The following is a 26,618-nucleotide window of genomic DNA, read 5'->3' on the forward strand; positions in this document are numbered from 1 at the left end:
CCCAGGTAATGCGCAAAACAGGACGGGGTCCTATTGTGCATAGCGAGTGCTGGCTCGTGTTAAGATGACAAAGGGCTTACTGTCCAAAAGAATCAGGCCAAAAGCTGTCTTCCTAAAGGAGATGCACAAACCATGCCCATACTACCACCATCTTTTAATGTTGTAGGCATCCTAAGACCTACTTAGGAGCATCCACGGTATTCAAATTGAGCCAGTGGCAGAGAAGTACTATTGTAATGCAGAGGGCTGTGGGCACCATCTTGACCACAGGAATTGAGTAGGGGACTTGAACTTGGTAGCAGGCCATCTTTTCTTTCACAGACTAATGCTCTGGGTTGCTTTTAGCTGCACACTCTTCTGTTGATATATAAGTTTGTATATGGGTTCTGTAAAGGAACATAGTATTTTTCTTATTATCTGCACCTAGCTAAGGTCTTGAATTTGCCTAATATTGAAATGAAGCTGAGGGAGTGGGAGGGACAGTGCATGGAGAATGCTGCTTCTTGAGTTATTTTGGAAATATCTGTAGAGTAGAAATGATGAAATACCAGCTGCGTCTTCTGTAATTGAATATTTCTTTGTGTAGTTTTGTTTACTGTAATGATGGATAGATGTATAGGTAAATGCATACACATTCTTATTAGTGAAATAAAAAAATAAGAAAGTTCAGTTTAGTTTTAGCTAAGTTATGCGAAACTTAAGATTTAATATGTTAAGGAAAAAATTATAGACCCTTTAACAATTATAAATCCCAGGACTGGGAGCTGCCCCAGTCTGGAAAGTGCCCACCACACAAGTTGGAGCCTCTGACTTCAGCCACCTGCACCAGTTAAAGATGGCCATGCTGCTACGCCCCTGTAATCCCAGCACTGGAGAGGCAGAGCGAGGAGAATCCCTGGCAGTTTCCAGCCTAGCCAAAGAGGCAAAATCCAGATTCAGTGAGAGATGGTGTCTCAAAGTTAAAGTGGAGACACCAGTGTTAACCTTAGACTACTTTATGCACATACATGTCATACTCATACACGAGAACCAGCGTAAGAGACTAGATTTATACTCACGTTTGTGGTAGGCAGAGCCCAGAGATGACCTGTTCCTGCTCTTGGCTGTAAACACCTTGCAGCAGCTTCCCCCTCCAGAGTTAGTGGAAGTGGAAAATGGCAGGTCCCGGCACAGGTTACATCATCTCCTGGTGGATCTGAAGGAGGTTGACATTTGTGAGGACCATTGACTATCACCTGTAGCTGTCCTCCAGTTACTAGAGGGTTCCTTAGCCGATAGCCTCAAAAACAGCTTTAGAAGGAGGACTTTAATTTTAGAGCCATCAGAAACTTAATTTCCACCAATGGCTTGAATGAACTTGAAATAGGATATTGAATCTCAAATGAGATTGAAGGTATGGATTATGCTTCGCTAAGGTCCCCCAAGATGCTAGGTAGACTGTGCAGATCCCATTTCCAGATTCCTGACCCATGAACATGCAATTGGAAACAATACAGTGTTTTATTTCTATGGGCTTTGGCGGTTTAGCTTTTATAAGCATGCCCAGGGTGAGTTATGGATGATAGCTTTGCATCAACAGAGGTAATTGCCTCTGTGACTGTCTGGAGCCTACTCTTTGATGGTATCCTGAGAGAAACATTTGCCTTAAGAGTCTGTTTTTCTGCTGCTGTTACAAAAGTTTACCCCTTCCAGCAAAGAAATGTAAACCCTCCATTTGGGGAGAACGCTTTTGAGAAACTGGGCAGCACACAAAGCCATGGTTTAAATAGCATAGTTAGAACAATATGCACACTTGTCATGGCTGGCTTTGTTCCTCATGTTGTTGTGAACAGTGGAAGGATTTCTAAGCGTGGCAGTTAGCCTTTGGTGGGCTGTGGAAAACACTGCATCCTAAGGTAAGGCAGGTGCAAAGGTCAAAGGTGAGACTTTACTCTCTGGATTTCTTAACTTGCTTCCATCTCATGAGGTCTTCATGTTAGACATCCTAGGTATATTTCATATATGCCCATATCCAGTGCTGTTTTGAAGCAATGTTTAGTATTGCTTTCTTTAGTGCCAGATTGCCTATGCCAGCGTCTCATTTTGCTCATCTGTGTGTGCTCACAGAAACGGCAGTGGATGAGGCTCTAAGGCAAATGTGCCAGGTAACACCCTGAGCACTCTTTTCAGTTGTTCTCTGTCATCCTGTTGTTAATCCTGCGCCTGCCTTTTCTAGTCATCACCTTTCCCCGTTTCTCTTCAGCTGCTGTAGGTCAAGAAGTCATATTGAATTATTAACATAGAACAAACCTTTGCAAAATCATTTTAAGGCATTCATAAACTGAATATAACTGGTACCAAAATATAAATGAAGAAATGGTATACTCTAGCCTTAAATCTCACCACCATCCAGTGTTTGTTTCTGGTTACAATCTGGAAGGTAACCATGATTCTGATTTCTACATGGAAAAACTATTTTGGGAGTTTTTGAAATCCTCATTAAGTTACACATTTTTCTTCTCTGTCTGCTCTATTAAAATTCTGTTTATGTTGTCTACAGCTACTCTTCACTACTCTACAGTGTGTTTTGTTGTCTGCAAGCGGTTGGCTCTCAGTCGTCCTTGCCCATGATGTCATATTCTCAGGGTGCTCACTCCATTGTTGAAGATGCTGGCTAAGCACGTGGGCTGTGATTCTGTAAGGGATAGCTAGAAGAGACACTGTCCTATTCAGACAGCGACGGAAAGGCTTCACTGCATGGTGTATGGGCAAGCCTGTGAGAAGCAGTTTAAGAAGCCACTGGGGAGACAGGAGTCTAGAAAGGCACACTTGTGACGCTTTTTTTTTTTTTTCTAATGGGAATGGGTGTAGTGCTTGGTATTTTGCAAATTCAGCTCTTTTGAACTTCTGGATTGTCATATCCCCCCCCCCCACACACACACACACCTGGATGCTTTTGATTTGCAGTTGAATGTACAGATGTGGAACAAATGGCTATGAAGGGCCAACCGTATGTTATTTTATTAGACAAATCTCAAAACTCTACCCATTCTATCTCATGCATATCTGGGTAGTTTATAGTGGGTTGGTTGGATTTTGCCTTAAATAACCTGCTCTGCTGTGTTGAGCCCATGTTTCCATGGACTCATGCATGCATGGTGTAGCAGTTGGCAAACTTTCGCTGCGCAGAGCCATTGAAAAGGAAGCAGTTGTGCTTGCAGCCCTGTGACGTAAGCTGTGGCTGATCACTCTGCTGTAGAAACGAAAGGCAGTCATAGAAGTGCATGCATGAAGGAGTGTGGAACACATATTCCAGTAAAGCATCATTATGGTCTCAGTTTCATACAGTTTTCACCTATCACAAGGCAAATTCTTCTTTGGATTTTTTTTAACCATGTGAAAATTATACTCACCGCTTGGGCATGACCTAGACTGTGATTGCAGGTGGCCCACCGTGACTTAGGGCTTTGGGGTGGGGGTGCCGAATTGCACAGTATAGATATTATTTAATTATAGATGACACCACAGTGACACAATATCTACTCTACTAAACCCTGTAAACAATTGTGCTTCATTTGTATGACTGTCAGAGACAGAGTCTCAGCTCAATAAATTAGCTAATGTTGAACTTTGGGCTCCTATGATCCTCCTGCCTCAGCCTCCTGAGTGCTACGGGTATATCACATGCAGCCTGTAAATAGTTTTTAATGAATGGAGGTTTGCGTTTTGTGATGGAGTGGGAGTTTGCTTCCTTCTGAAGCTGGACTTGTCATGTTTGTGAGAGTTAGATATTTAGGTAAGTGTCCTGCTGCACTGTTCCTATAGCAAAAATAAACGAGATGCATGATTGAAACACATTTCAGGTACGCTTTGTGTTTGGTGTTCCGCTTCCTGCTAATGGCTCAGACCAGCAAACACAATTTATGCCTCGTCTTTCATTTCATGTACCCTTGACAAGTTCTATAATGTTAGTTGCATATGCCTTCCTTTTAAGAAGCTTTCAAACATGATTTCTTATTTTAAAATGGATTATGTTTCTAATTTTAATAAACTTCTAAGGCCTGTGCAGCCAGCACTTTAAATTATATTTGGGCCTTGGAACACCCTTTCCTGCATAATCTGAGTTTGTTTGCCCTTTTGAATTCACTGCAGTTTTTCTTGCTGACGGTTTATTAATTATGTTTCTGAGTGTAGTGTATCACTTCCAGGAATGCTTGGGAAAAATACAATTGGCCGTGAGAGTATTTATGCAACCAAGATGTGTGTGTATATTCTCAGTCACTCAGACAACCTCATCATCTCAATCTTCTGAGGTTGAGTTGAGCTGCATTGACGTGAGTTCTCAGAGGGACTGGACTCGGGTGGCAGATGGTGTAAAGTATGAATCCATCCTCTTCGTAGAGGACACAGTATTTAGTCAGTGTCCAGGCTTGGGATCGATGTTCTCTCTCTGTGGGCTTTCCTTCATCCCCCATGTTTCTGGCCAGTGTATAGACCCCCTTCTGTTCTGGTATGAGCCCTGACAGTCCAGCAGTCTGCAGCTGTTTGACCAGGTTGGTTCATGGGGCTAATTAGGTTTTAGTAAAACAGTTGGATATTCTGTTATTAGAGGAAAGGGGGCTTATGCTCTGCCTTCTCCATTAAAAGGGAAACAAAACTATTTTGTGTCTATGGAGGAGAAGCAAAGGGCCCATTCATCAAAGGTGATCTTGTGTGCCAGTGAAGGAGTATGCAAAGTTTTCAGAAGGAGCTTGAGAAGCTGGGAGGATTCCTGGGGAACCAGAGGATGTGATTCTTTGAATAAAGGCTGGGATGCGGAGATAAGCCTGGCATATGCCATGGCTGAGACACAAGAGCAGGACAGCTTAGAAGACAAGATTATGAGGCCCTTGTCATATGACGCTTTCTAGAATATAGCGTCCCACTGAAAATAATGCTTGTGTTTAGTTGCCCCACCGTATACCAAAGTCTGTGCTCCATAGAAAATACCCTTGTGGAGCTGTTTGTGTATTCTCCTGGATATTTTAGGCTCCCATTTAGGTCAAATATACTAAAGTACTTGTGATCATAAGATCCTGCTCCACTTAAAAAGTCTTGTTAAATATTAATGTGAGGAAATTTGCTCTTGCATATTTTCACACATAATTTCTTTAATTGGTATTATGTATTTTGCATAATTTAAATACCAGCATCTGGATGATTTGCTCAGCAAAGAGGACTATTTCATCAAAAAGAGCTCTATGGTATCTTCTCTAGACTGCGTGCCAAGGCTTAGGTCTTGTACTTAAATAATGTTCCTACAGTGGGGAGTGGAATGGAAATTGAACTACCCTGAGAGTTTTTGTTCATTAAGAGTATAACATTAACATATTGACTGTTGACGGGCCAATAGCCAGTCCTCCCAGGACTTCAGATTTGTTAGTTCCACCGTGAGGATGATAGCTGGGTCCTTCTCCCACTACTGCCCTGCTGAGTCCCGGGACTGCCCACCATCCGTGCAGATGTGCTGCTCCTGACCCGAGGATCCTAAGTGTTATTTCAGAGTCATGAGAACATAGTGCTGTTGCATTTCCCCTTCAATTTTTGAGAAATCATAGATGATAACCTCTCAAGTTTGAGTTGATAGATATGGAGTTGTGGACACACTAAGTTGGGGTTTTTTTGTTTGTTTTGTTTTTGGGTTTTGGTTTTTTTTTTTTGTGTATGTTGGTTTTTGTCTTCTAGAATTTCACTAGATTCACTTCAAGCTTCTGAATTATTCTGGCCATTTTCACTGTAGTTTTGAAGTCCATTGCATAATCACCACTTTCACCGTGTTTCATCATGGACATTTCAGAGGTGGCTAGGACCGGGAGAGGACTGGACCCTGAAAGCTGTAGGTGTTTCATCCATGTCATATAGGCAGAACAGATGTGATGGCCTGTCTTGTAGCTTGAGACACAGAGATAAAAGGAACTACAGGCTGACTTTTAATACTTTTTCTCCTTTGTTAACCTATGAATTTATTTTTATTATTATTTTATTTTTTACAATTTATTCATTTTGTATTCCAATTGTAGCCCCCTCCCTCGACTCCTTCCTATCCCACCCTCCCTTCCTATTTCCCCCAGCCCCTTCCCCTAGTCCACTGAAAGGGGGAGTTCTCCACCCCTGCTATAGGCAGCTAAGTCCCTATGTGGGTAACCGAGTTAGGGGAGCAGGGGTTGCCTCTGTCATGAACTCGGTTGCCTGCTCTTTGATCACTTCCCCCTGGCAATGCAGCCTTACCAGGTCATAGAAGAGGATCCAGGCAATCCTGATGAGACTTGATAAACCTGTGAATTTCTTACTCTGACTTCCTACCTGAGCAGCCTCTTTCCTGGAGCCTATTTCTGGTGATAGAAGCTAATCTTGGTATATTTCTAATCCTTTAATTTTCCTCCCTCCGTCTTCTGATTGTGATCCAAATGTTATCTTCTATAGGGCCTTCACGTGAGGTACAGTCAGCATTGCAAGTACATGAGCATGCCAACAAATGTTCTAATTCATTGCATTCTTTTCTTTGGGAATATGGGAACTTACATGTGCCTTCTGAAGTGGGTGGCAAGGGCATTTTTTACCCCTTTTCACATGGCTTCTGCAGGTTGTGTGTGCACCACATGTAGCTGAGGCAGCTGATGGTTTTGTTTGCTTCTTGATATTTTTGACCACCATTTAATTTCTGTTAGTGGAAAAAAGTACTCAAGAAACAGTGGATTTGGGGTAATAGACACTTTGGGCATACTTTCTGGATCTCAGGTAATTTTCTGTTGTGACAGTGACTATTTAGCATTTGTAGATTATGAGAAAATATAAATTTTTAGAGAACACTTGCTAGTCAAAATGCTAACTTATTTTTAATAAGAAATATCTTACCGAGATGCCTGGCACATATCTCAAGAAAATTTCACATGTGCGCACATGTGCATGTACAAACACACCCACACCCACACCCACCATGCTTTCCAGTCTCAAGAGTAAGAAGGCAGTTCTTTTCTGTTGTTGAAGAACAATAGCAGTACTGATGGTGGCAACTGGGATGAAGTGAAAAACAGCTGGTCTGGAAGTCCTGGCAAAAGGCCAGGAAGCTGGAACCGCTGCCTTCCTTCAGCCCTGAAATTAGTCCTCCCAAGCAGAAGAAAGGAGCTCCATTGAAGACAAATCAAGTCAGAATAGGTGGAGCCTTGGGTATCTGAGGTGCCTTCTACAAGGTCTGTTGCCCCCTCTTCTTCCCTTTAGTTAGAGAAAAGTGGTTAGCAATGCAGGCCCCTCAGTCTTCTGACCGGAAAAGTCAGGGATATGACAGAATAGTAGTCTTGGGTTAAGAACTTTCTACTGAAGAAATGAAATAGGACAGTTATGTAAAAGGAGAGGGAGAGAAGGAGAAAGAATGAATGTAAATCATAAAGCTTGCTAAAGACAAAATGATCCTTATCTAGATAGAAACATATGTCAGGGCAAGAAGGGGGAGCCTTACAGTTCCTTAATTCCATGAAACAGGCTAATTAGAAGCAGGAACTCAGTAAAAAAAAAAAAAAAAGCAAGATAATAGAAAGCAGGGGAGATGAAAAGGAGATTGTAGACTACAGAATGATCTTGAGGTCTGAGACAACATCATTGCAGAACTAATAAATAAAATTAGAAACCTCGAAGAAAATAATAGATGCATTGAAAATCAAGTTACTAGAGTAAGTGCTGGACAATGTGAGTGAACACAGATGAGATGATCTGGATATTAACGTGGCTGGAAGCTGGAAGGGCTGGGGGTGAGACACTACAGTGCTGGGGCAATTGCTGCTCCTGGAGCAGACACTCAGCAGATACAATAAAGGATGAAAGTGAGACGGGGCAGTTTTCAGAAAATTGAAAAACTGAGGCTGCAGACTGGGATAATGCATTGTGTTCCTGGAAAACGGAGAGAGTCTTCAGCTCTGAGATCTGTTCTAATCACACTATCAAATTTCAAAGATAATGGGATATTTCTTTAAATTTGTAAGCAGAAGACCAACTTGTCTGTCATGGACTCAAAGTCAGATTGGCTCAGTACTTTCACTAGCAACATTTAGTTTCTGGAGACAGTGGAATCCTCTCTTCAGTGGTTCACGGGAAAGGAAACGCAGTCCACCTTGTGGCCACTGATTGGTACATCTGATGACATCCAGCTGTCAGGACAGGAGGAAAACAGTTCCAAACAGGAAATGCTCTTTCCTGTTTCTTCCAAAACATGGATGGAAAAATATGTACCTAGTCGACCAGAGACATTAGTCATTTCTCCACTTGCTGTGACAAAATGCTTGCAGAGGCAACTTAGGAATGAAGGGGTTTATTTTGTCTCCGAGTCTGGGGTACTGTCTCTCATGGCAGGAAGTCATGGAGGATATGTAGTAGTGACAGGAATTTGAGACAGCAGTCACATTGTGTTCATAGTCAGGAAACAGAGAGCAAGGAATGCTGGTGCTCAGCTGTCTTCTTTGTATTAGTCCATTAGTCCAGTCCATGTGGTGGTGCTTCCTGCATTCAGGAGGGGGTCATCCCTACTCAGTCAAATCTTTCTGGAAACATCTCCATCGAGGCACCTCAGTGCATTACCGTGGTAATTCTAAATCCAGTCAAGTTGACAGTGAAGATGAACTACCACAACTAGTCCTATAATGTCCTTTCTCAACTTAGCAGGGTATTTAATGAAACACTTCTTAGACTAAAGATGGATTTTGTTGAAAGACAACAAATACTTCAATTTCTTTTCCTCTGTTAGATTAAATCATGTGCAGTTTTCCAAATTGACAGATAGCCTCTGCTATAGGCTTTTCTTTTTATAGAAGTATTATCATCTGCTTGATATTCCTCTCCTTCCCCCAACATTAGGCATGTGCTTTACTCTCCATCATGCCCCTATCTGGCCATGCTTGTGCTCTGGGTTGCAGAAGTTACCTGTCCTTTCTATGAGTTACTAGTATACAATGTCACTAGTTGGTGAACTATATAAGACTAAATTTCCACAAAATTCCTTACATTTACTTTTAACTGTCTGGGGAAACAAACAAACAAACAAACAAACAAACAAACACTTTAAGGTCATTCTCTACAGTACCAAATAGCCAGCACCCACTGTGTGATTTAAGATGAGCCTGGCATGGCTTTCTCCTCTTAGAATACTCAGTGTGAGCCAGGACCTTGTGCCTGCTAAGCTTGTGCTTGGCTATGAAGTTATACTCCCAGTCCAGTATGCCTTTCTATTGGTTGCATCTTTTTCACTCACTCAAGGAAGTGATTGAATATATATTACTCAGTGTGAGAAACTAAAGATAAGGTCATGATTTAAAAATCTAAACCCTCCACTAATCAAGAGGGAGGACCCTGACTAAAATGCTCAATCCCCATCCCGAAAGGCAAAGAAGAAGGAAATCAGAAAAAGAAGAAAACAGGAAACAAGCTAGGAACCTGCCACAGAGGGCCTCTGAAAGGCTCTGCCCTGCAGACTATCAAAGCAGACGCTGAGACTTATACCCAACTGTTGGGCAGTGTGCATGGAATCTTATGTCAGAAGTAGGAAATAGTTAGATCTGGAGAGGACAGGAACTCCACAAGGAGAGCAACAGAACCAGAAAATTTGAACACAGGGGTCTTCCCAGAGACTGATACTCCAACCAAGGACCATTCATGGAGATAACCTAGAACCCCTGCACAGATGTAGCTCATGGCAGTTTAGTGTCCAAGTGGGTTCCATAGTAATGGGAAGAGGGACTGCCTCTGACATAATCTGATTGGCCTGCTCTTGGATCACCTCCCCCTGAGGGGGGAGCAGCCTTACCAGGCCACAGTAGAGGACAATGCAGCCACTTTTGATGTGAACTGACAGACTAAGATCAGAAAGGAGAGGAGAACCTCCCCTATCAGTGGACTTGGGGAGGGGCATGCTTGGAAAAGGGGGAGGGAGGGTAGGATCGGGAGGGGAGGAGGGAAGGGCTTATGGGGGGTTACAAAGTGAATAAAGTGTAATTATTAAAAAAATAAAAATTATAAAAAATAAATAAAATAAAATAAGAGAGAAAAAATCAATAAACCAGAAAAATTGTACATTATACAATACACTTCAATCCTGATTTACTATTAGTTTGTCATTGTGCCTGACACAGACCATCAACATGTATTCACTTGCCTTGTACAGTGATCAGTAGCCATTTATTAACTTGAAACTGAAAAAAAATGTTCAAGAGGTAATCTCAGATCAAAATCCATGGCAAACTTTCCTAATAAAAAAACACCATGTATAAATTTAAAAAAAAAATTTAAACCCTCTTCACCGTAATGCTGTGTGGTGGCTACAAGCCCCTCCTCCATAACAAATAGTTTCCTCTTGGGTTCTTCTCTGAGTTTAGGAAACCTTGCTTGTAACCTTTTGCCTCACCCACTACATCCCCAGAATGTGGCTGAGGTGTGTCTGTCTCATGTTCAATGCTGAACATGTGTTTTACATTCAGAAATGTTTTACCTGGATAAGTGTCTGGAACCTGAGGCAACACATTGCGCTTACCTTTTTGCAGATGTAAGAAACACATTGTTTAAAATGACTTGGTGCTGTTTTGGTACATGTAATCGCTCTGCAGTTCCCTTTTCATGCAAATACACTTGCAGGGCCGAAAGCGTTGCTTCTCTGTGAGCTATCTGCAACTCTACATATTTTACTTCTTTCTTTGAGGCTCATTGTGCCAGGAGTTATGGAAAGAAAGCCAGCCCTGCTATGTTAAGCATTCTGTCTTATCCAAGAGGTGTTTCATAAATTATGTATAACAGTAGATGCCACTCAATAAATATTTTATATGTGATAGATATTTTTGTCTGAAATTACTTTTTCACTTGAGCAATGATTTAAACCCTCGTTTTCAGTTTTATGAGGTGACACTTTTATAATATCATGTAGTCGAATGCAGCTTGAATGTCATGGAGCTTTAGGGCAGCATTAATCAAAAATTCATCTACCCCACTGATAGGCCTGGGAAACTTTTCTGGGTACAGGTTTTGCCCATGCTCTGTGTGTGTGTGTGTTTGCATGTGTGTGTGATGAGTGGGAACAAGTAATGCTTTTGACCTAACAGCTCCAAAGTTGTGAATTTCCAATGCCTTCCAAAGTCTATAAAACTTACTTTAAGGAAGAAAAAAAATGATTTTCATTTTTTTTTGTAAAGAACATTAAATGAACTTGGATATAATCCAAAATGAATTTCTAGTTTAAGTTTGAACTGTTATAATGTTAAAAAAAATCCCCTTTTGTTCATTAGTCAGTCCTTCCTTCCTTCCTTCCTTCCTTCCTTCCTTCCTTCCTTCCTTCCTTCCTTCCACCCTCCCTCCCTCCCTCCCCCCTCCCTTTCCCCCTCCCTTTGTGTGTGTGTGTGTGTGATTCTTGTCCATGTTTTTTGTAGAAAGAAAACACATACGACTTTCGACCAAGGAGAGCAGTCACTTTACCTTTTCATGTCTAAGCGGAAACAGCTCATCACTTTGAAGCGCTTACCTTTATGCACATGGTTCTGAAACTAGACTTCCCAGTAGGTCATTGCTTTATATATGGAACTATGTGGTTAAATTCTCCTCTGTAATATACATCTCTAATAAGGAAACCATATTTGTCTCACTTCTGTTGAAATTCCATCATCAGGAGGAAAGGCGTGGATCCTACCAACACGAGAGGTAGAAATAGGGCTTGTTCCATGTAGCATACTCATTTCAGCCATAATTTGCAAGAGCCTTGGCATCATAAATCAAGGTTACTGAATTTCCAAACCTCAAAGCCTGAGGTTTCTAGCTGTGGAAGGAGAGCTTGGGTGATAGGAGGAGTAATTGAAGAACAATGATAAGCTTCATTTCCTCTTCTAGAATCTAACCTTATACACTGGTTGTTTCTCTGTGTATCTATTTAATGGTTGTTAAATTAAAATGCTTTCTTCCAAGTGGTGATTTTTATGTATCCTTTTAAAAAATACCCTTCTTTCTGGGCCCTTTATTCTGTTGCCCTTTTGTGTGACTTTAGGTCTCCAAGTGTTCATTTAAAACCTAAATGTTTACAGAAGGAAATTCCAAAGGATTTCTTACTCTTCATGCCCCACCCATGAATTCATCTGGCTCTCCTTTGAGTTTAGTATTTGAATTTTGCTTTGACACCAGCTTGAGAGGTTCAGAATCTTCTGCTTCAAGAATGACAGGCAGGAAGTATGTTGTTAACTTGATTAAATGGCACCATAGGACAGAGGTTCTTCCCAGAAATAAAAGGCAGCATCATTAGCTGTCAACTCTGCCACAGAGAAGTATGTCTCAATGGTAGGTGAGAGTTGGGGAGATACTCACCAAGAGTGTCTCCGACTGGAAAACCTGGTCAGAAGCTAGGATTTGCTACCCAGTACATCCATCACATCAACTACATTGCACACATTTGGATATTTTTTTTCAAACTCAGCACAGCTCCGTTTCATTTGAAGTTTTTCCCATAAATCTTTTGGGATCTGTCAGCTTCTCACATTGAACTTCTCTAGAGCCTTCTTCGATTTAGTTTTGGACTAGTTGGGTGTGGAGTGAAGACATGAGCCTGTTGGTTTCTCTTCTAGAAGATTGCCCAAAGTCCATATATGACACACTGCCCTGACTTCTTATAGCTGCCCGTTCAGTCCCTTGGCAAATGTGGGTTGCAGAGCTGCTGACAAGGGACACAAGTAGGCACAGGGAAGGCTGGTCCTTGCTGCTGTGTAGTAGGGTGGAGTGCGGGACTTTGAAATGAGACATGAAGGAAGTGATGGGCCATGTGATGTTCCAAGGCCGTTGTGTATCTCGGGGTGCACAGGAATGTCTGCAGGTATTGTTGGTTGCTACTGTCTTGCGGAGACATGGGTTATTGCCAGCATTTGAGAACAGAGACCAGGGATACTGCCAAGCATGCACCGTTGGGTAAGAGTGAATTACAAGCATTGGTGGGGGTTCGGTGCACAGGCCCTGCTGCCAGGGGAGAGCTAGAAGAGCAATGGCAGATGGCACTGGAGTCATGGAAGCAGAGGCGCCCTCAGTGATGAAGTCTTACAGTTGGGCTAGCCAGCAAGTTTGAGACCCAAAGGAGGCAGTGGCAGGAGATTAGTATAGTTTAGGAAGGGGTGAGGCCAAGCACTTGTAAAGCTCTGTAAGGACCTTAGGTTTCTCTCAGCATCACTAGAGGCCAGTTAAAGTCTCTGAGCAGAATTACCTGCTCTGATATCTCTCTGGCTGCTGCATTATGAATTTAAGTGATGGCTTGGGTCATGGCAGCAATCTAGGTAAAAAGTAATGATGATTTAGGGTTGACCAAAATAGTGCAGGGATTTCATGTTACTAGAGTTGGAGTATATTTTGAAGGTAGACTGAACACTGTAGGTGTAGAATTTAGAGAAAGAAAGGAGTGATATGTTCCAGTTCTTCATCTAAGTAATAATGAAGATTGACATTTGCTTAGATGGGGTTGGATAGGCTGCAGTTTTGAGGGATTTTTGTTTGTTTGTTTTTTAATGTCTTACATCTGAGCTACCAGTCTAGTATTTCTATAGTGATATTGATAGGCAGGTTTAAGTATGCAAGTATGAACACTAAGGCAGAAGCATGTCCTATCAATTTTAATTGAAGAATCCTCAGTATGTGAATGGCTGGTAAGTGAAGAGCCAGGATGAGAGTCATCATTCAGGGGGTGAATATGAGTAGAGTCCAAGGTTGACAGCCTCTTGAGGTAGTTTCAAAAGCGTGGCAGGGAGGAACTTGAGAAGTGCAGGGGAATTTGAGGTAGATGATCTTTCTCTCGGGGACTTATGAAACTGTTGGGGGCTGAGGGAGTATGCTGGGCTGAGGGAGGTGAGGGGGTGTGGGCTGTGATGGTTGGCTACTTTTCCGTTGATGTGGTAAACATTGTGGCCACAACAACTTGTAGAAGGAAGGGTTTATTTTAATTTATAGTTCAGAGGAAAAAATTCCATAATGGTGGGGAGACATGAGAGCACAGGAAGCTGAGAGCTCACACCTTCCATGGCAAGCAAGAAGAAGAGAGTGAATTAGAAGTGAGAAGAAACTTTGAATCTCAGTCTCAGTGCCGTGCTTCCTCCAGCAAGGCTGCATCACCCAAACCTCTCAAAACAGTGCCACAAACCGGGGATCAAATGTTTAAATACTAAGACTATGGAGAAGATTTCTTAACACCCCTGTGAAGGGAGTGGGAAGAACAGGTGTGTAAGGGGGATCCACATCCCTGAGATAAAGGTGTGGAGGGTATCTCTGATGTACAGATGCAGAACTCATTGGGGTAGCTGCTGTCTGAAGAGCATGCTCAGTATATCCTGGCAACCAGAGAGAAGGACTGGCAATTTAGGAGACTTCTAGCTATTAAGAAAGTACAGGATCTGAAGAAAGGAGAAAGGTTACTTTATAGAGGGTGATTGTAAAGTCCTTGCTCAGAAAGATGGGCTTTGACATTGACTTTGAAAAAAAAAAATATATATATATATATTGACATTGACTTTGTATACACATACACACACACACACACACACACACACATCTCAAGCTAAGAGTGTAATTCATTTTATGTTGAACATTTTATATGTTCCGAGTTCATTTTGCCTACTGCTGGCCAGGTTTTCAACATGAAATTTAAAGTCCGTTTTTCTTTCAGTTTTTTTTTTTTTTTTAAAGAAATAAAATGTTACTTCTTTCAAACATTTAAAAACATGAAGAAATGAAGTTGTCTTTCCCCAAAGTAACCTTTTTCTTCTCTCCCTCATCCTCATTGCAGGAGCAGACCTTAGCCCTCCGGAAGGAAGGCATTGGTGTGGTTCTGGACAGTGAGCTGCCCCATTTGATTGGCATCGATGATGACCTTCTGAGCACCGGCATCATCCTGTATCACTTGAAGGTAGAAACTGCTTAAGTGGAACAGTCTAATTTGGTTTCCAGATTTCCTCTCAGACGCTAGCAAGGTTTATTATAATATGTTATGACCATGAATATAACTATTAAAAAGAATATACAACAAATTCCTGAGCCTTTGGGGATCTTGTGTAGGTCACTGGGATTCAGTGGTATTTGAAGTTCCTGTGTTTATAGTGTTCTGAAGTGATGAGTCATCTGTTTTGGGATGGCTTCTTTTCTGTGGAATCAGAAAAAGGAAGATAGGGGGAAAGACAGAAAAGCTGAGGAAGGAACAAGGACCCAGGGTTTGGAATTGCTTTGTGTACAGTTGCTGGTTCCTCTGGTAATTATAAAATGGTACCTTCCTCTTAGACAGCCAGGCTTGGTTCTCAGAGTTCCCACTGTTCTAGAGAACAGAATTCCCTGTCAGTTATCAAGGGTTGCCGCTGTGACGTTGATTTTAATGTCTTCCCTCTGATCTATGACTCACAGTGAGATTGTACTGTCTTGATTTCTGTGGCCTTTCATATCACACATCTTTGTTTGGACACAAAGAAGTCCTTGTCCACTGAAGGACAAGCCCTGCAGAAAGCATTTGAAGCATCTTTGAAATGGCTGGCCTGAGCAGACTACAAGAACTTGGACTTGTTGAGCAGTTTGTCTTTTCAGTGGTAGTGGTACTGAGCAGACCATGAAGAATGTCCCTGTAGTATTCAGTAGCCTGAGCTCCCTGAGGCCATTGTGCACCCCAGACCTCACTCATATGTTGCCAGGCAGGTGGAATGCATCAAGATAGGATGAGAAGCAGAGAAGTAGGATGTCCTCCTGCACTAACAAATATTATTGAATTTCTTCTCAGGAAGGTCAGACTTACGTTGGCAGAGAAGATGCTTCAACTGAGCAAGATATTGGTGAGACTTTCATTGATCTCCTCTCAATGATTTTTAAAAACCCTAACTTTTCAACAATCTTCTTTTTCTTGATTGACGTGTTGCAGTAGTTATAAGAGAAAATGTTGAGGCATTTTGCTAAGTATATCTATAATTTTGACCACAAATCAGTTGAATAACAGGAATGGTTAATTCAGTGAATACAGTTAAAGTGTGAGTTCCTTCTGCTGCCCCACATGCATTCTGTCATTCTAGTGCGGTAGTGAAATCACTCTATACCTGTCGCTCTGTCCTTGTCACAGTGATTGAGGGAACTAAGCCAGGAGACATGGATAAAGGGTTGCCGGCCTTTCAACAGGCAGGGTACAGATAGTTCTCTACAGAGAGGTGATAGGCAAGTACGAGACCACATGCCAGGCCCACAGCAGACGCCATGGCTTTCTAAGGTCCTATTGTCTTCACAAGGCATACAGATAGCCGGCAATTCAGCCTAAGCAGATGACGGCCTGCACAGTGTTCTGAGCATCCCCCAGCCAGGCCGATGGCTCAGAATGTGGTGGAGTTGGTGTATATGTGTTGGTGGGGCAAAGTGGCACTGGAGGAAGAATTACACCATTTCAAGGTATGTTTAGAGTGCCTGGGGAGAACTTAATTTTCTCTTAAGTATATGCTAATGAGCTACTTGTGGCATGTTTCTGTGTATACTTAATATTTGCTAGAGATGGGGAGAGCTGAAAAACAATTCCAGAAGCTTCCAGGCTCAAGTACTTTTGAGTCTGCTTTGGCATCAAGCCTCTTGTTTGAATTATGCATTTGGCCTTGGGAGTAGCTGTAAATGATGACAGTTGGTAGGGACATTGTTCTCTGACCAGAGACATTCATTAGTGCAGTGTTGCAGAGAATGTGAGAGCTACTTCTGAGAAACTGATTTATCTGAGAGGCGTTCACATCCACCATTGCCAAGATGTTCATAGGTAATCAGATAACTATCAGTGACTGCTCTCAAAGGTCTCAGAATCAGCAAAGGCTGTGGTGCTGGATACTTCAGAGACACCTCTGGAAGCTGCTGGGACAGTGGTTCTCCACCTTCCTAATTCTTCAGCCCCTTAATACAGTTCCTCATGTTGTGATGACCCCAACCATAAAATTATTTTGTTGCCACTTCATAACTGTGGTAACATAATTTTGCTAGTTATATATCAAGTGTAATTATCTGTTTTCCAGTGGTCTTACATGACTCCTGTGAAATGGTCATTTGACCCCCAAAGGGATCACAACCCACAGGTTGGGAAGGACTATCCTAGGATCTCCTGAGGTCCATGCCATGTCACGCCTCTGTTTTGCATTTCTGGGAGGCATTATCTGTAAGTGCAGAAGGCTCCCGGCTGGGTCATAGACCTACAGGCATTTCCGTTCTTGTGTCTCCCCGTGGCTGGTGGGAGTTTGTCAGTATTGAGAAAGGTTCTCAGTTAAACAAACTGCTCAGCTTCGTCTTTTAGGAAGAGTAAGCTGCTGGGCAGAGCTCAGTTTGTTCAGGCAGGATAGCTAGACCCTTTGATGTGACCTTTTGCCACTTGATGTTACAGACTCACAGATTAGAATTTTCTTACTAAACAAATGTTCACAGCACTTTCATGGGGAATAAAAGGTGTTCAAAATGGAAATAAAATCAATAATTGGGAATCATCGTAGTAGACAGCAAAGTGCAGACTAACTTTCTTCCTTGCTCTTCTCTCCTAGTGCTTCATGGCCTCGACCTGGAGAGTGAACACTGTGTCTTTGAGAATGCCGGGGGAACGGTGACTCTGGTACCCCTGCGCGGGTCCCAGTGCTCGGTGAATGGCGTCCAGATTGTGGATGCCACACAGCTAAACCAAGGTACCTGATTTAGCTTTCCAGAGATCTCTGTGTGTGTGGAGAAAGCAAGCTGGCATCGGGACACAGGGTAAAGCCTGCCCGCCTCATTGTGTTTTCTCTTCTCTCTTGCTGGAGGGCTGCATTATAATAAACATGACGTATTTATGAATATTTACAATTTACAAATATGAATACTTAATTGTTATGAAAATTAACTATTAGAGGATTTTAAAAGTTAAATAGTACTTTTACAAGTAAAAATTTAATAGAACAATTTCCTTTCTACTTTATTTCAAATGTTTATGTCCTTAATGAGTATTTACAATTATATGCACAGGACTGAGTGTCTTGTCTTTTCATTTGGAAGAACTTCAGTGTTCTAACAAAAAGTACAAAAATAGTGCAGAACTTAATCACAGATCCATGTTCCAGTGCTATTACATGCCAGTCTGCTTTTTTTTTTTCTCTGAAACTAAGTTGATAAGCTCACAAAGAAAAAAGGTTTGGTTCCACGGCCTTGAGCCTGTGGGAAATCAAACCATGTACCTAGTGGCCAGAAAACAAGAGAGAAGAGGGAGGTGCACACGGATCCACCTGAAGACCATTCAGGAGACTCTGCCTCCTAAAGGCTCCAGCTTCAACACAAGGCCTCTGCGAGACATTCGGGGTTCCAAATATGACAGTGTCCAGTATTCTCTGAGCACATTTGTGCGTATTTCCTCTACCAGTGAGGTTGTCCATAAAGCTGTCAGATAGCCGTTTAGTTAGAAAACTAATGCTGAGCCCCATTCAGGTTTGGCTGCCTGCTTCTCCTGGGTCCAGCATTGTGTGTGTGTATTGTACTGTTGGCCACATCTCTTGTTTCTTCAGTCTAGACCAGGCCCTCGGTCTTTCTTGGACTCTTACTACATTGAAAAGAGTACATGGGGTATATTGTAGTATGTCCCCCTACTCAAATGTAGGACTTCTCTGATCTTTTTCATAATTAGAGTAATACTCAGTTTGTCCCTTTGCAGGGACTGGGTCAAACTCTCCACAGACCAGGCAAGGGCCCCACCACTGTGGCATACACTCTCAATGTGCTGCATTTCTCTCCTGTCCCACCCAGGGGTCTATCTGTCTGCTACCTCTGGTGCTCACTTTGGTTCCTTTGTAAAGGTGGAGTTGGCCCTGTGAAGTTACTTGCCCTGTCTTTGGTTTTATAAATGTATTGGGGAGGGATTTTGATTATCAGAATTCTGTCCTTTGTCACATCTTCCGCCCCCCCCCCCCCCCACCTTGAGACACGGTTTCTCTGTGTAGCCTTGGCTGTCCTGGACTCCTTTGTAGATGAAGCTGGCTTGAACTCAGAGAGATCTGCGTGCTTCTGCCTCCCTGAGTGCTGGGATTACAGCCTCTACACCACACTTCTTTGTCACATCTTGATTCACTGTTTTAGAAACTATTTTTTAAATTTTTGTTGAGTTATTATTTTGTTGGTTGCAAAAGGTGATCTCATCATTTCCTCTGCATTTGTCAATTGAATTTTTAATGTAAGGATAAGTTTTTTTTCTTGCCATTTGTTTATTCATGAATTTATATTAGCAAGGTCATATAGTTTGGCATTGTATTTAGTATTTTCTCTGTTTTGTCATTATTTATTTTATATATCTCAGATTTTGCCAGTGTGAGTTTCTTCAAAGATGGCTTTTGTGCCTTTTTATTTGAAATTGTTTTGCGAGCATTTGCTTAGAGCCTAAACTCACCTTGTACTTTACTAGAACTACTCAGTTTTTAAAAGAACACTATCTAATGTGGCCTCTGCCTAGAACCTAGCATTTAATTCTGGGTGACCCCTCTCTCCTCTCTACTGCCCATGAAAGAAAGATTGCTAGTTTAATGAGCTTTCAGAAATTTTTAGATAGCTATAATTATGTCTCTAATTCTCTTGTGCATTGAATAATAAATGCTAATAGATGTCTCACATGAAACAATTTTATTTTATATTCCATCCGTCCATCCATCCATCCATCCATCCATCCATCCATCCATCCATCCATATATCTACCTATCTACCTATCTACCTACCTATCTACCTACCTACCTATCTTGTTCTTCTACCTAGTTGGATATACTCAATTTAAAATATGCCTGTTTTGGGTAGTGATTCGGGTTAAGAACTAAACTTTTCATTCTTGTCTATCTCAGATGTGACTTTTCCTAAGAGAGACATAGAACTGACTGATTTTGAAGCTAATTGCAGGACATGTCTTTCTCTGTGGGAATCCCTTAATTCTTTTATTACCATGGTGCCATGTTGTTCGGATGTGGCAGACTTGAGTTCTCCTGGCATTCTGCTGAGCTGCAGAGCTGCTTCCTAACATGTTTGAAGGTGTTGGAGTGTTGTCACAGAGGACAGATGCCATTAACAGATGTCAGGGCAGGGGAATGCTAGATGGCATCAAGATCAAGATATTGCATGATCTTGAGAGTAACAAGATGACAACTTTTTTTTTCTTTCTGTATCTAGCCTTTCATTCTTTAGTGTATAGCATTATGTCCTATCCAAGGTGAACCAGTTGTAGTCTTTATAATTAAGGACTAAAACCATCTGCTTTGGCTTGCTCGATGTTTGAAGATTGTTATAACAAAAACTAAAACATGTTTTTAAAATACAAAGTTATATGATAAATTGGAGGTATGTGAATGTGTCAGTGAAAATAAAAAAGATATAAATGGGACTGACACAGTCCTCCTTCCAGATCATCTTCACTGCCAGAGAGGAAGGAAGCAGGGTTCAAAATTTATATACAAGAATCAGAGACTATCTCAATAAGGGTTTAATTTTAAAGAAGCCTATAGTAAAGAGTTAAAAAATGGATTTCATTAAAAACATAATAAATGAGGAGCAACATTAAAGAAAGCACTATTTTTATACTCAAAACCTCTCTTGGCTTTTGCCCATGAAGCAGGTTTTTAAAGTCAGTTCCATTGAACACCTCTGCATGTCCTGCCTAGGTGATTTTGCAAAGTCAGGTGCTTTGTGTTAACTTTTGGCTCCACCAAAAGTTTCTTGGAAATGGATCTTGAGGTAGCTGGACAGCTGCTCTATTAGTTCAGAACATTGGGAAAAAAAATAGCAAGCCATTCATTATCACTCATGCCTTTACCCTCTGAAATCTGGATTTGTATATGTTGTGAAATCTTTTTGGCTTTCCAACTAGGCATAGGTTCTATCCATAACCCTGAAGCTCATGAAGTCCAGGCCACTTTGGTCTCCTATATCTGTTGTCCTAAAGTCAGTCTCTGGCTTACTGCAGTGATTATTGCTCTACCATCTTTCCTGGCCCATTGTTTCTTAGCCCTCAGAATTGGCCTGTAAACTCTCAACTGGATTCATGAAAGATATGACAGAAGAAATACTTCTGTAACAGTTCCGTGCTTTTAGAACAAAGGGATCTAGGGCAGAATGCTCAGGTGAAGTCAGCCCACATCACAATGACACCTTAACATGGTCCCCTTAGGTGATCGTACGTCAGGTACACCCTGTTACTCAAGGCACGCTCCCTTACCATTACCCGTCTCCAGCATTTTCTGACATTTGGTATGCAGCTGTCTCTTCATTGCTAAATTACTTTTGTTTGGAAATGTGCTAGGCTATGCCATTAAAAAAGCACAAGTAGTAATTACAACTTCCTTATCTGAATCACTTAATGAAAGTGAATGCCAATGAATAGACCTGTCTAAATTTTGCAGGTTGTCCCCATTAGGGCCAAGAGGGTTTTGTTGTTGTTGTTGTTTCCTTCATTTTCAATTTGTGTCAGTAAACTGTCTTTTCTCAAATAGCACAACCAATACATACACACACACACATACACAAATAGGGAAGGTTTTCTTCTGTTAGAATTGTCATAAAAATGAAGAGCATTTGCTAAAACTATGAGCATGAATGGGATGGTGTATTCCCTGTATGTTATCTAATGCCTGGCAAAAGACATCTTTCCCTTGATCTTCATAGCTAAACATTCTCTTTTCTTAATGGTTCCCCAGAGCTCAGGCCCCCTGCCTCTCATGATCCCATCTTAACTCGGTGAATTGAGTTGATGGGAAGAAGAAAGTAAATATGTGACTGTGATGTCTTATCCATGACCACAGCTCTGCTTGGTCAAGTCTAAGCTCCTAGGTTGTCCCAACTCTAACCACCGTACGTTTAATAAGACATGGCACAAGAGTAGAGCATGTTGTAGTTCAGCAAGTACTTCAGCATGACCTTGGAATTTCTAGGAACTAGTTGTTCTAACTTGAATTATTATTAGTTTTGCTGTACTATGTATTTTTAAAGCTGGTCACTGTTAAATGTAGTTAATTTTTATATTTGTCAGTAGATACCTTTGGCATTCTTGTTGGTCTGTCATATCCATTGAACATTCATCTCTCATTTTAGAAGTGCTACAGAAACTGCATCTTGGAAATTCACATGTAGGTGCATTTGAATGTGATATGCTCCAGTGCCAAAATATATTTGCATCTATTGAAGTTCTCTGAAAGAAGGAACAGGTGATTGTCAAAAGAGTGGTGCTGAGGAGTCTTTGATAAAATTTTCATCTGCTGGAGGGCTGCTGTGTTCAGTGACAAATTAAAAAGGAATTTTAGTGGAACTGGAAAGGAAAATAGATCTTTGAGGGTTGAGCCGTGGTATCTAGCTAAAGCAAAGGACATGTATCTGCTACAAAGAGCATACGATGCCAGTGTCTGTTCCCTGTGGACTCCACTGTAGTAACCTGAGTGCTCCTCAGATGTCTCCCCAAGTTAGAGACATGAAATCAGACACGTCTTATATATGGGCCAGTTTAACAGATATTTTGGATGTAGAAGCCTAAGCCAGTTTTAAAGGGGAAATTGCTTTCTAAGTATGCCCCACATCAGTAACATCAGCAGTACCTGGGAGTTTATTAGATACCCAGATTCCCAAACCTTATGCTGCAGAAGGTGTAAGGGTGAGGCCCTGGTGAAGCAGGTAACTGTGAAGCCTGCTTCTGCATGAGAGCTGCTGACTAGAGCTAGTTATGCCCAAATCAGTGGACTTTGTGGAAAAATAACTATTTGCCTACCTCTCCTCCTTTCTTTCCTGTTTTATCATCACACCTCGTTTTCAGTTTCTCTGTTCCTTTCAACATCTCAAGCTTCACATTTGCCCAAGATGGCATCACAGGGTCAGATGGTCTTGCCATGAGTACCAGCGTGGAAGCTGGTGAGCTTTTGAATCCACAGGCATCTGTCTGTCTTTACAGTTGGGAAGTTCACTGCCACTGTTCGTTTGAAAATATTTTCCCATACTGTACAGACTTCTCTTTCATTCAGGGTCTTTAATCACATAAATAGCAGATATTTTAGTTTTTGTTTCATGGTTTTTGATGTTCTGACTTGCTGTCTTTAGTTTGCGTTTTCCTTTATGGCTGTCTCCTGCTGTTGGGATCATCCTGCACAGCTTTTTTTTTTTTTTTTCAAATTTTTTATTAATTACACTTTATTCACTTTGTATCCCCCCTGTAGTTCCCTCCATCCTCCCCTCCCAACCCCTCTTTTCTTCTCTCTTCTCCACTCATGCCCTTCCTCAAGTCCACTGATAGGGAAGGTCTTCTTTTCCTTCCTTCTGACCCTAGTCTGTCAGGTCTCATCAGGACTGTCTTTCATAGACTTCCTCTGTGGCCTGGTAAGGCTGCTCCCCCCTCAGGGGGAGGTGATCAAAGAACAGGCCAATCAGATTATGTCAGAGGCAGTCCCTCTTCCCATTACTATGTGACCCACTTGGACATTGAACTGCCATGGGCTACATCTGTGCAGGGGTTCTAGGTTATCTCCATGCATGGTCCTTGGTTGGAGTATCAGTCTCAGGAAGACCCCTGCTGCATGGCTTTTCTTTTTCTTTTTCTTTTTCTTTTCTTTTCTTAGTGGTAATGTTTCATTTTTCCTTTTATGTTTTATCCCGTGTTGAATTTTTAATTTTCTATTTGTTTTAAAGTCAAAAGACTTGCACAAACATATTTGTGATTCCTAACTCATAGCCTTTATCAGTGTCTTAATTGTCTCAGCAGTAGCTTGCATTATTGTCTTACCAGCTCACTGATATTACCCAGGATATTCTTTTCTTAAGTAATAATGATGGTTTGAATCCAGAAACTTTTTAGCACTTTGTTCAAGAACTGAGTTTCATTGCAATTCAGTGATGGGAAGTGATGATACCCTCTTTTCAGCAGGCACCTCACTGGGTTCAGGACTGAGTCCGGAACAGCCTAAACTCTGTAGGCTGTGTCTGCAGTACCAATGCTGGGTCAGTATCCAAACCTCTGCATTGCTCTTTTGCATAGCAGTGGGTCTGCTACCACTGGCTAGCCTGGGGCCTGAGCAGATTTCTCTCCCTTATTCATCTCTCAGGCTAAACAAGCTCCTGAGGCTTGGAGCTGTGTATGCATATGTGGTGAACTTTGGAATTTCTGCTGTGTCCCAAATACTTTAGTTTTCCCTTTGATCCTCCTATTTCTCTCATCCAGCTGGAAATTGGAGCTTTTCTGGTTCCACTCTTTCTTCCACCTTGCGTACCAACTCCTCTTTCCAGGACATAGGATTATAGACGTGGAGGGGGAAAATACAGCCATGGGAGCCTGCTCTAACATCCTGGGTACAATAGCTCAGAGGCTCTCTGCTGCCTCCCCTTGCCACCAGGGGCCTCCTGGCTTCTTACCCAGACAAAAGGAGAGGAGTTCTCCTGGGGTTCTTACCCAGACAAAAGGAGAGAGGTTCTCCTGGGGTTCTTACGCAGACAAAAGGAGAGAGGTTCTCCTAGGGTTCTTACCCAGACAAAAGGAGAGAGGTTCTCCTGGCTTCTTACCCAGACAAAAGGAGAGAGGTTCTCCTGGGGTTCTTACTCAGACAAAAGGAGAGAGGTTCTCCTGGGGTTCTTACCCAGACAAAAGGAGAGAGGTTCTCCTGGCTTCTTACCCAGACAAAAGGAGAGGGGTTCTCCTGGGGTTCTTACCCAGACAAAAGGAGAGAGGTTCTCCTGGGGTTCTTACCCAGACAAAAAGAGAGAGGTTCTCCTGGGGTTCTTACCCAGACAAAAGGAGAGAGGTTCTCCTGGGGTTCTTACCCAGACAAAAGGAGAGAGGTTCTCCTGGGGTTCTTACCCAGACAAAAGGAGAGGGGTTCTCCTGGGGTTCTTACCCAGACAAAAGGAGAGGGGTTCTCCTGGGGTTCTTACCCAGACAAAAGGAGAGAGGTTCTCCTGGGGTTCTTACCCGGACAAAAAGAGAGGTTCTCCTGGGGTTCTTACTACACACCAATAAGCACGTTTGCGTTTCCTCCTAATCTGAGCCAAGAGGGAAAGAGTGGTGATTACCAGTTTGGTGACATTTGGACAGCTCAGCTCATTCCACTCTCCCCAGCATCTTTAAAAGAGTAACAGTAAGAGCAATATTAAATACTGTGAGGCACTGCTGACGTTTGTGACAGGCTTGTGTTGTAAACACTCTTCTTAATGTTGTTTTGCACTGAAATCAGCTAAGATGGCAGGTGGTTGACTCTAATTGACAGATCTTAGAGCCTTCCCAGGTGCCCTGGGACCTTGAGGGAAGTCTGTCAGCTAAGCAGCATTGTTTAAACTAGCAGCTTTCTATACTGCCTTTATGGCAGCCCATACTTTTATTTTCAGACACATTGGTCATTTTGAGAATACTTCAAAATGAAGTATTCAGAGGACCGCCTTACCCCTGGCAAAGCATACTCTGGCATCTGGCACTAGTCACGGAAAGCAGCACCATAAGCCAAACAAGCCTTGGTGAACTCCAGATAACCTGGCATGTTTTTCTGCGTTTGTTGCTCTTGAATTATCTCATGCTCCATCCAAGTTCTCCATATGGACTCACCTGTCCTATATGGGAAGCATACTGTTTTCCCTGTGATGTTTTAAAAGGAAAACCGTTAGCCTAACTCACTCATGCACACATCTAGGATTTTATGGAGAGGGGTGGATTCGTACATCTTGAAGATTTAAAAGCTCTGTACTCAGTCCATACATAGATCATCAAATAACCCTTGATGGGTATTTGACTGGGAACGTCAATAGCAAAGATTGAAAATCAGTTTCCTTTCTTCTCCAGAGGCCCAGAATCTAAGCTTACAAATTTTAATTTTACAATGAATAAGTGAGGGGTAAAGTGACCTATCTGATTCAGGAAGTTATGACTCTGTATTTGAAATGTGAGCACTGATGAGGGAGGTGTCAAGGCCTTTGTGTTTGTTTTAGTTTCATACTTCCTTATTACAGTCCCAATCAGCAGTGATCTGACGGCGGGCTGTAGTGGTGGCATCATCTGCAGCAGCACAGTGATGCCTGCCGTCCGTGCCAGTCAGTCCCTCCCTCAGGCCTTGTCTGAGTTCATTTAGAGTCAGCCTAAAATATCTGTCCCTGTAATTCCAGTCTTTCCCATCTCACTTCCCAAAGCCGTTGTTGAAACAGAATTATTGTAATTCCTTAGTAATAGCTATTATTAAAAGAGTGTAAAGTCCTATAACTTACAATTTAATCCACTTTTATGCATTAGTACATGTTATTGAAGATTAGATTCTATCATGACCCAGAATGGTGCTAACATTGCAATTCATGTAAGTGTACGATTTTAAAGCCATTTTAAATCACAGAGAAAGATCCTTTTTTTTTTAAAGATTTATTATGTATAGTGTCCTGCCTGTATGTACCCCTGCATGCCAGAAGAGGGCACTAGCTCTCATTATAATGGTTGTGAGCCACCATGTGGTTGCTGAAAATTGAACTCAGAACCTTTGGAAGAGTAGTCAGTGCTCTTAACCTCTGAGCTATCTCTGCAACCTGAGAAATATCTTAAAAAGTTTATTTCTCCTGTAGTCAGGCAACAAAATGATACTATCCTTCCCTTCGTTTCTCAAGATTCTTGTTCAGCAGCCTTTTAG

At 41.9% G+C, this 26,618-nt stretch overlaps 1 protein-coding gene across 7 annotated transcripts in view; it reads left to right on the forward strand.

Moving 5' to 3' along the window:
* The window catches only part of Kif16b (kinesin family member 16B), a 284,103-nt gene that overhangs the window by 122,929 nt on the left and 134,556 nt on the right, over positions 1-26,618 (forward strand). For all 7 annotated transcript variants that reach the window (XM_060383153.1, XM_060383155.1, XM_060383154.1 and 4 more), the window contains 3 exons: positions 14,792-14,911; positions 15,767-15,818; positions 17,538-17,675. In XM_060383153.1, the coding sequence (XP_060239136.1) occupies positions 14,792-14,911; positions 15,767-15,818; positions 17,538-17,675 (310 nt within the window). The remainder of the gene's footprint in view (positions 1-14,791; positions 14,912-15,766; positions 15,819-17,537; positions 17,676-26,618) is intronic.

This window comes from Meriones unguiculatus, chromosome 4 (assembly GCF_030254825.1).
Source record: "Meriones unguiculatus strain TT.TT164.6M chromosome 4, Bangor_MerUng_6.1, whole genome shotgun sequence".
Lineage (NCBI taxonomy): Eukaryota > Metazoa > Chordata > Mammalia > Rodentia > Muridae > Meriones > Meriones unguiculatus.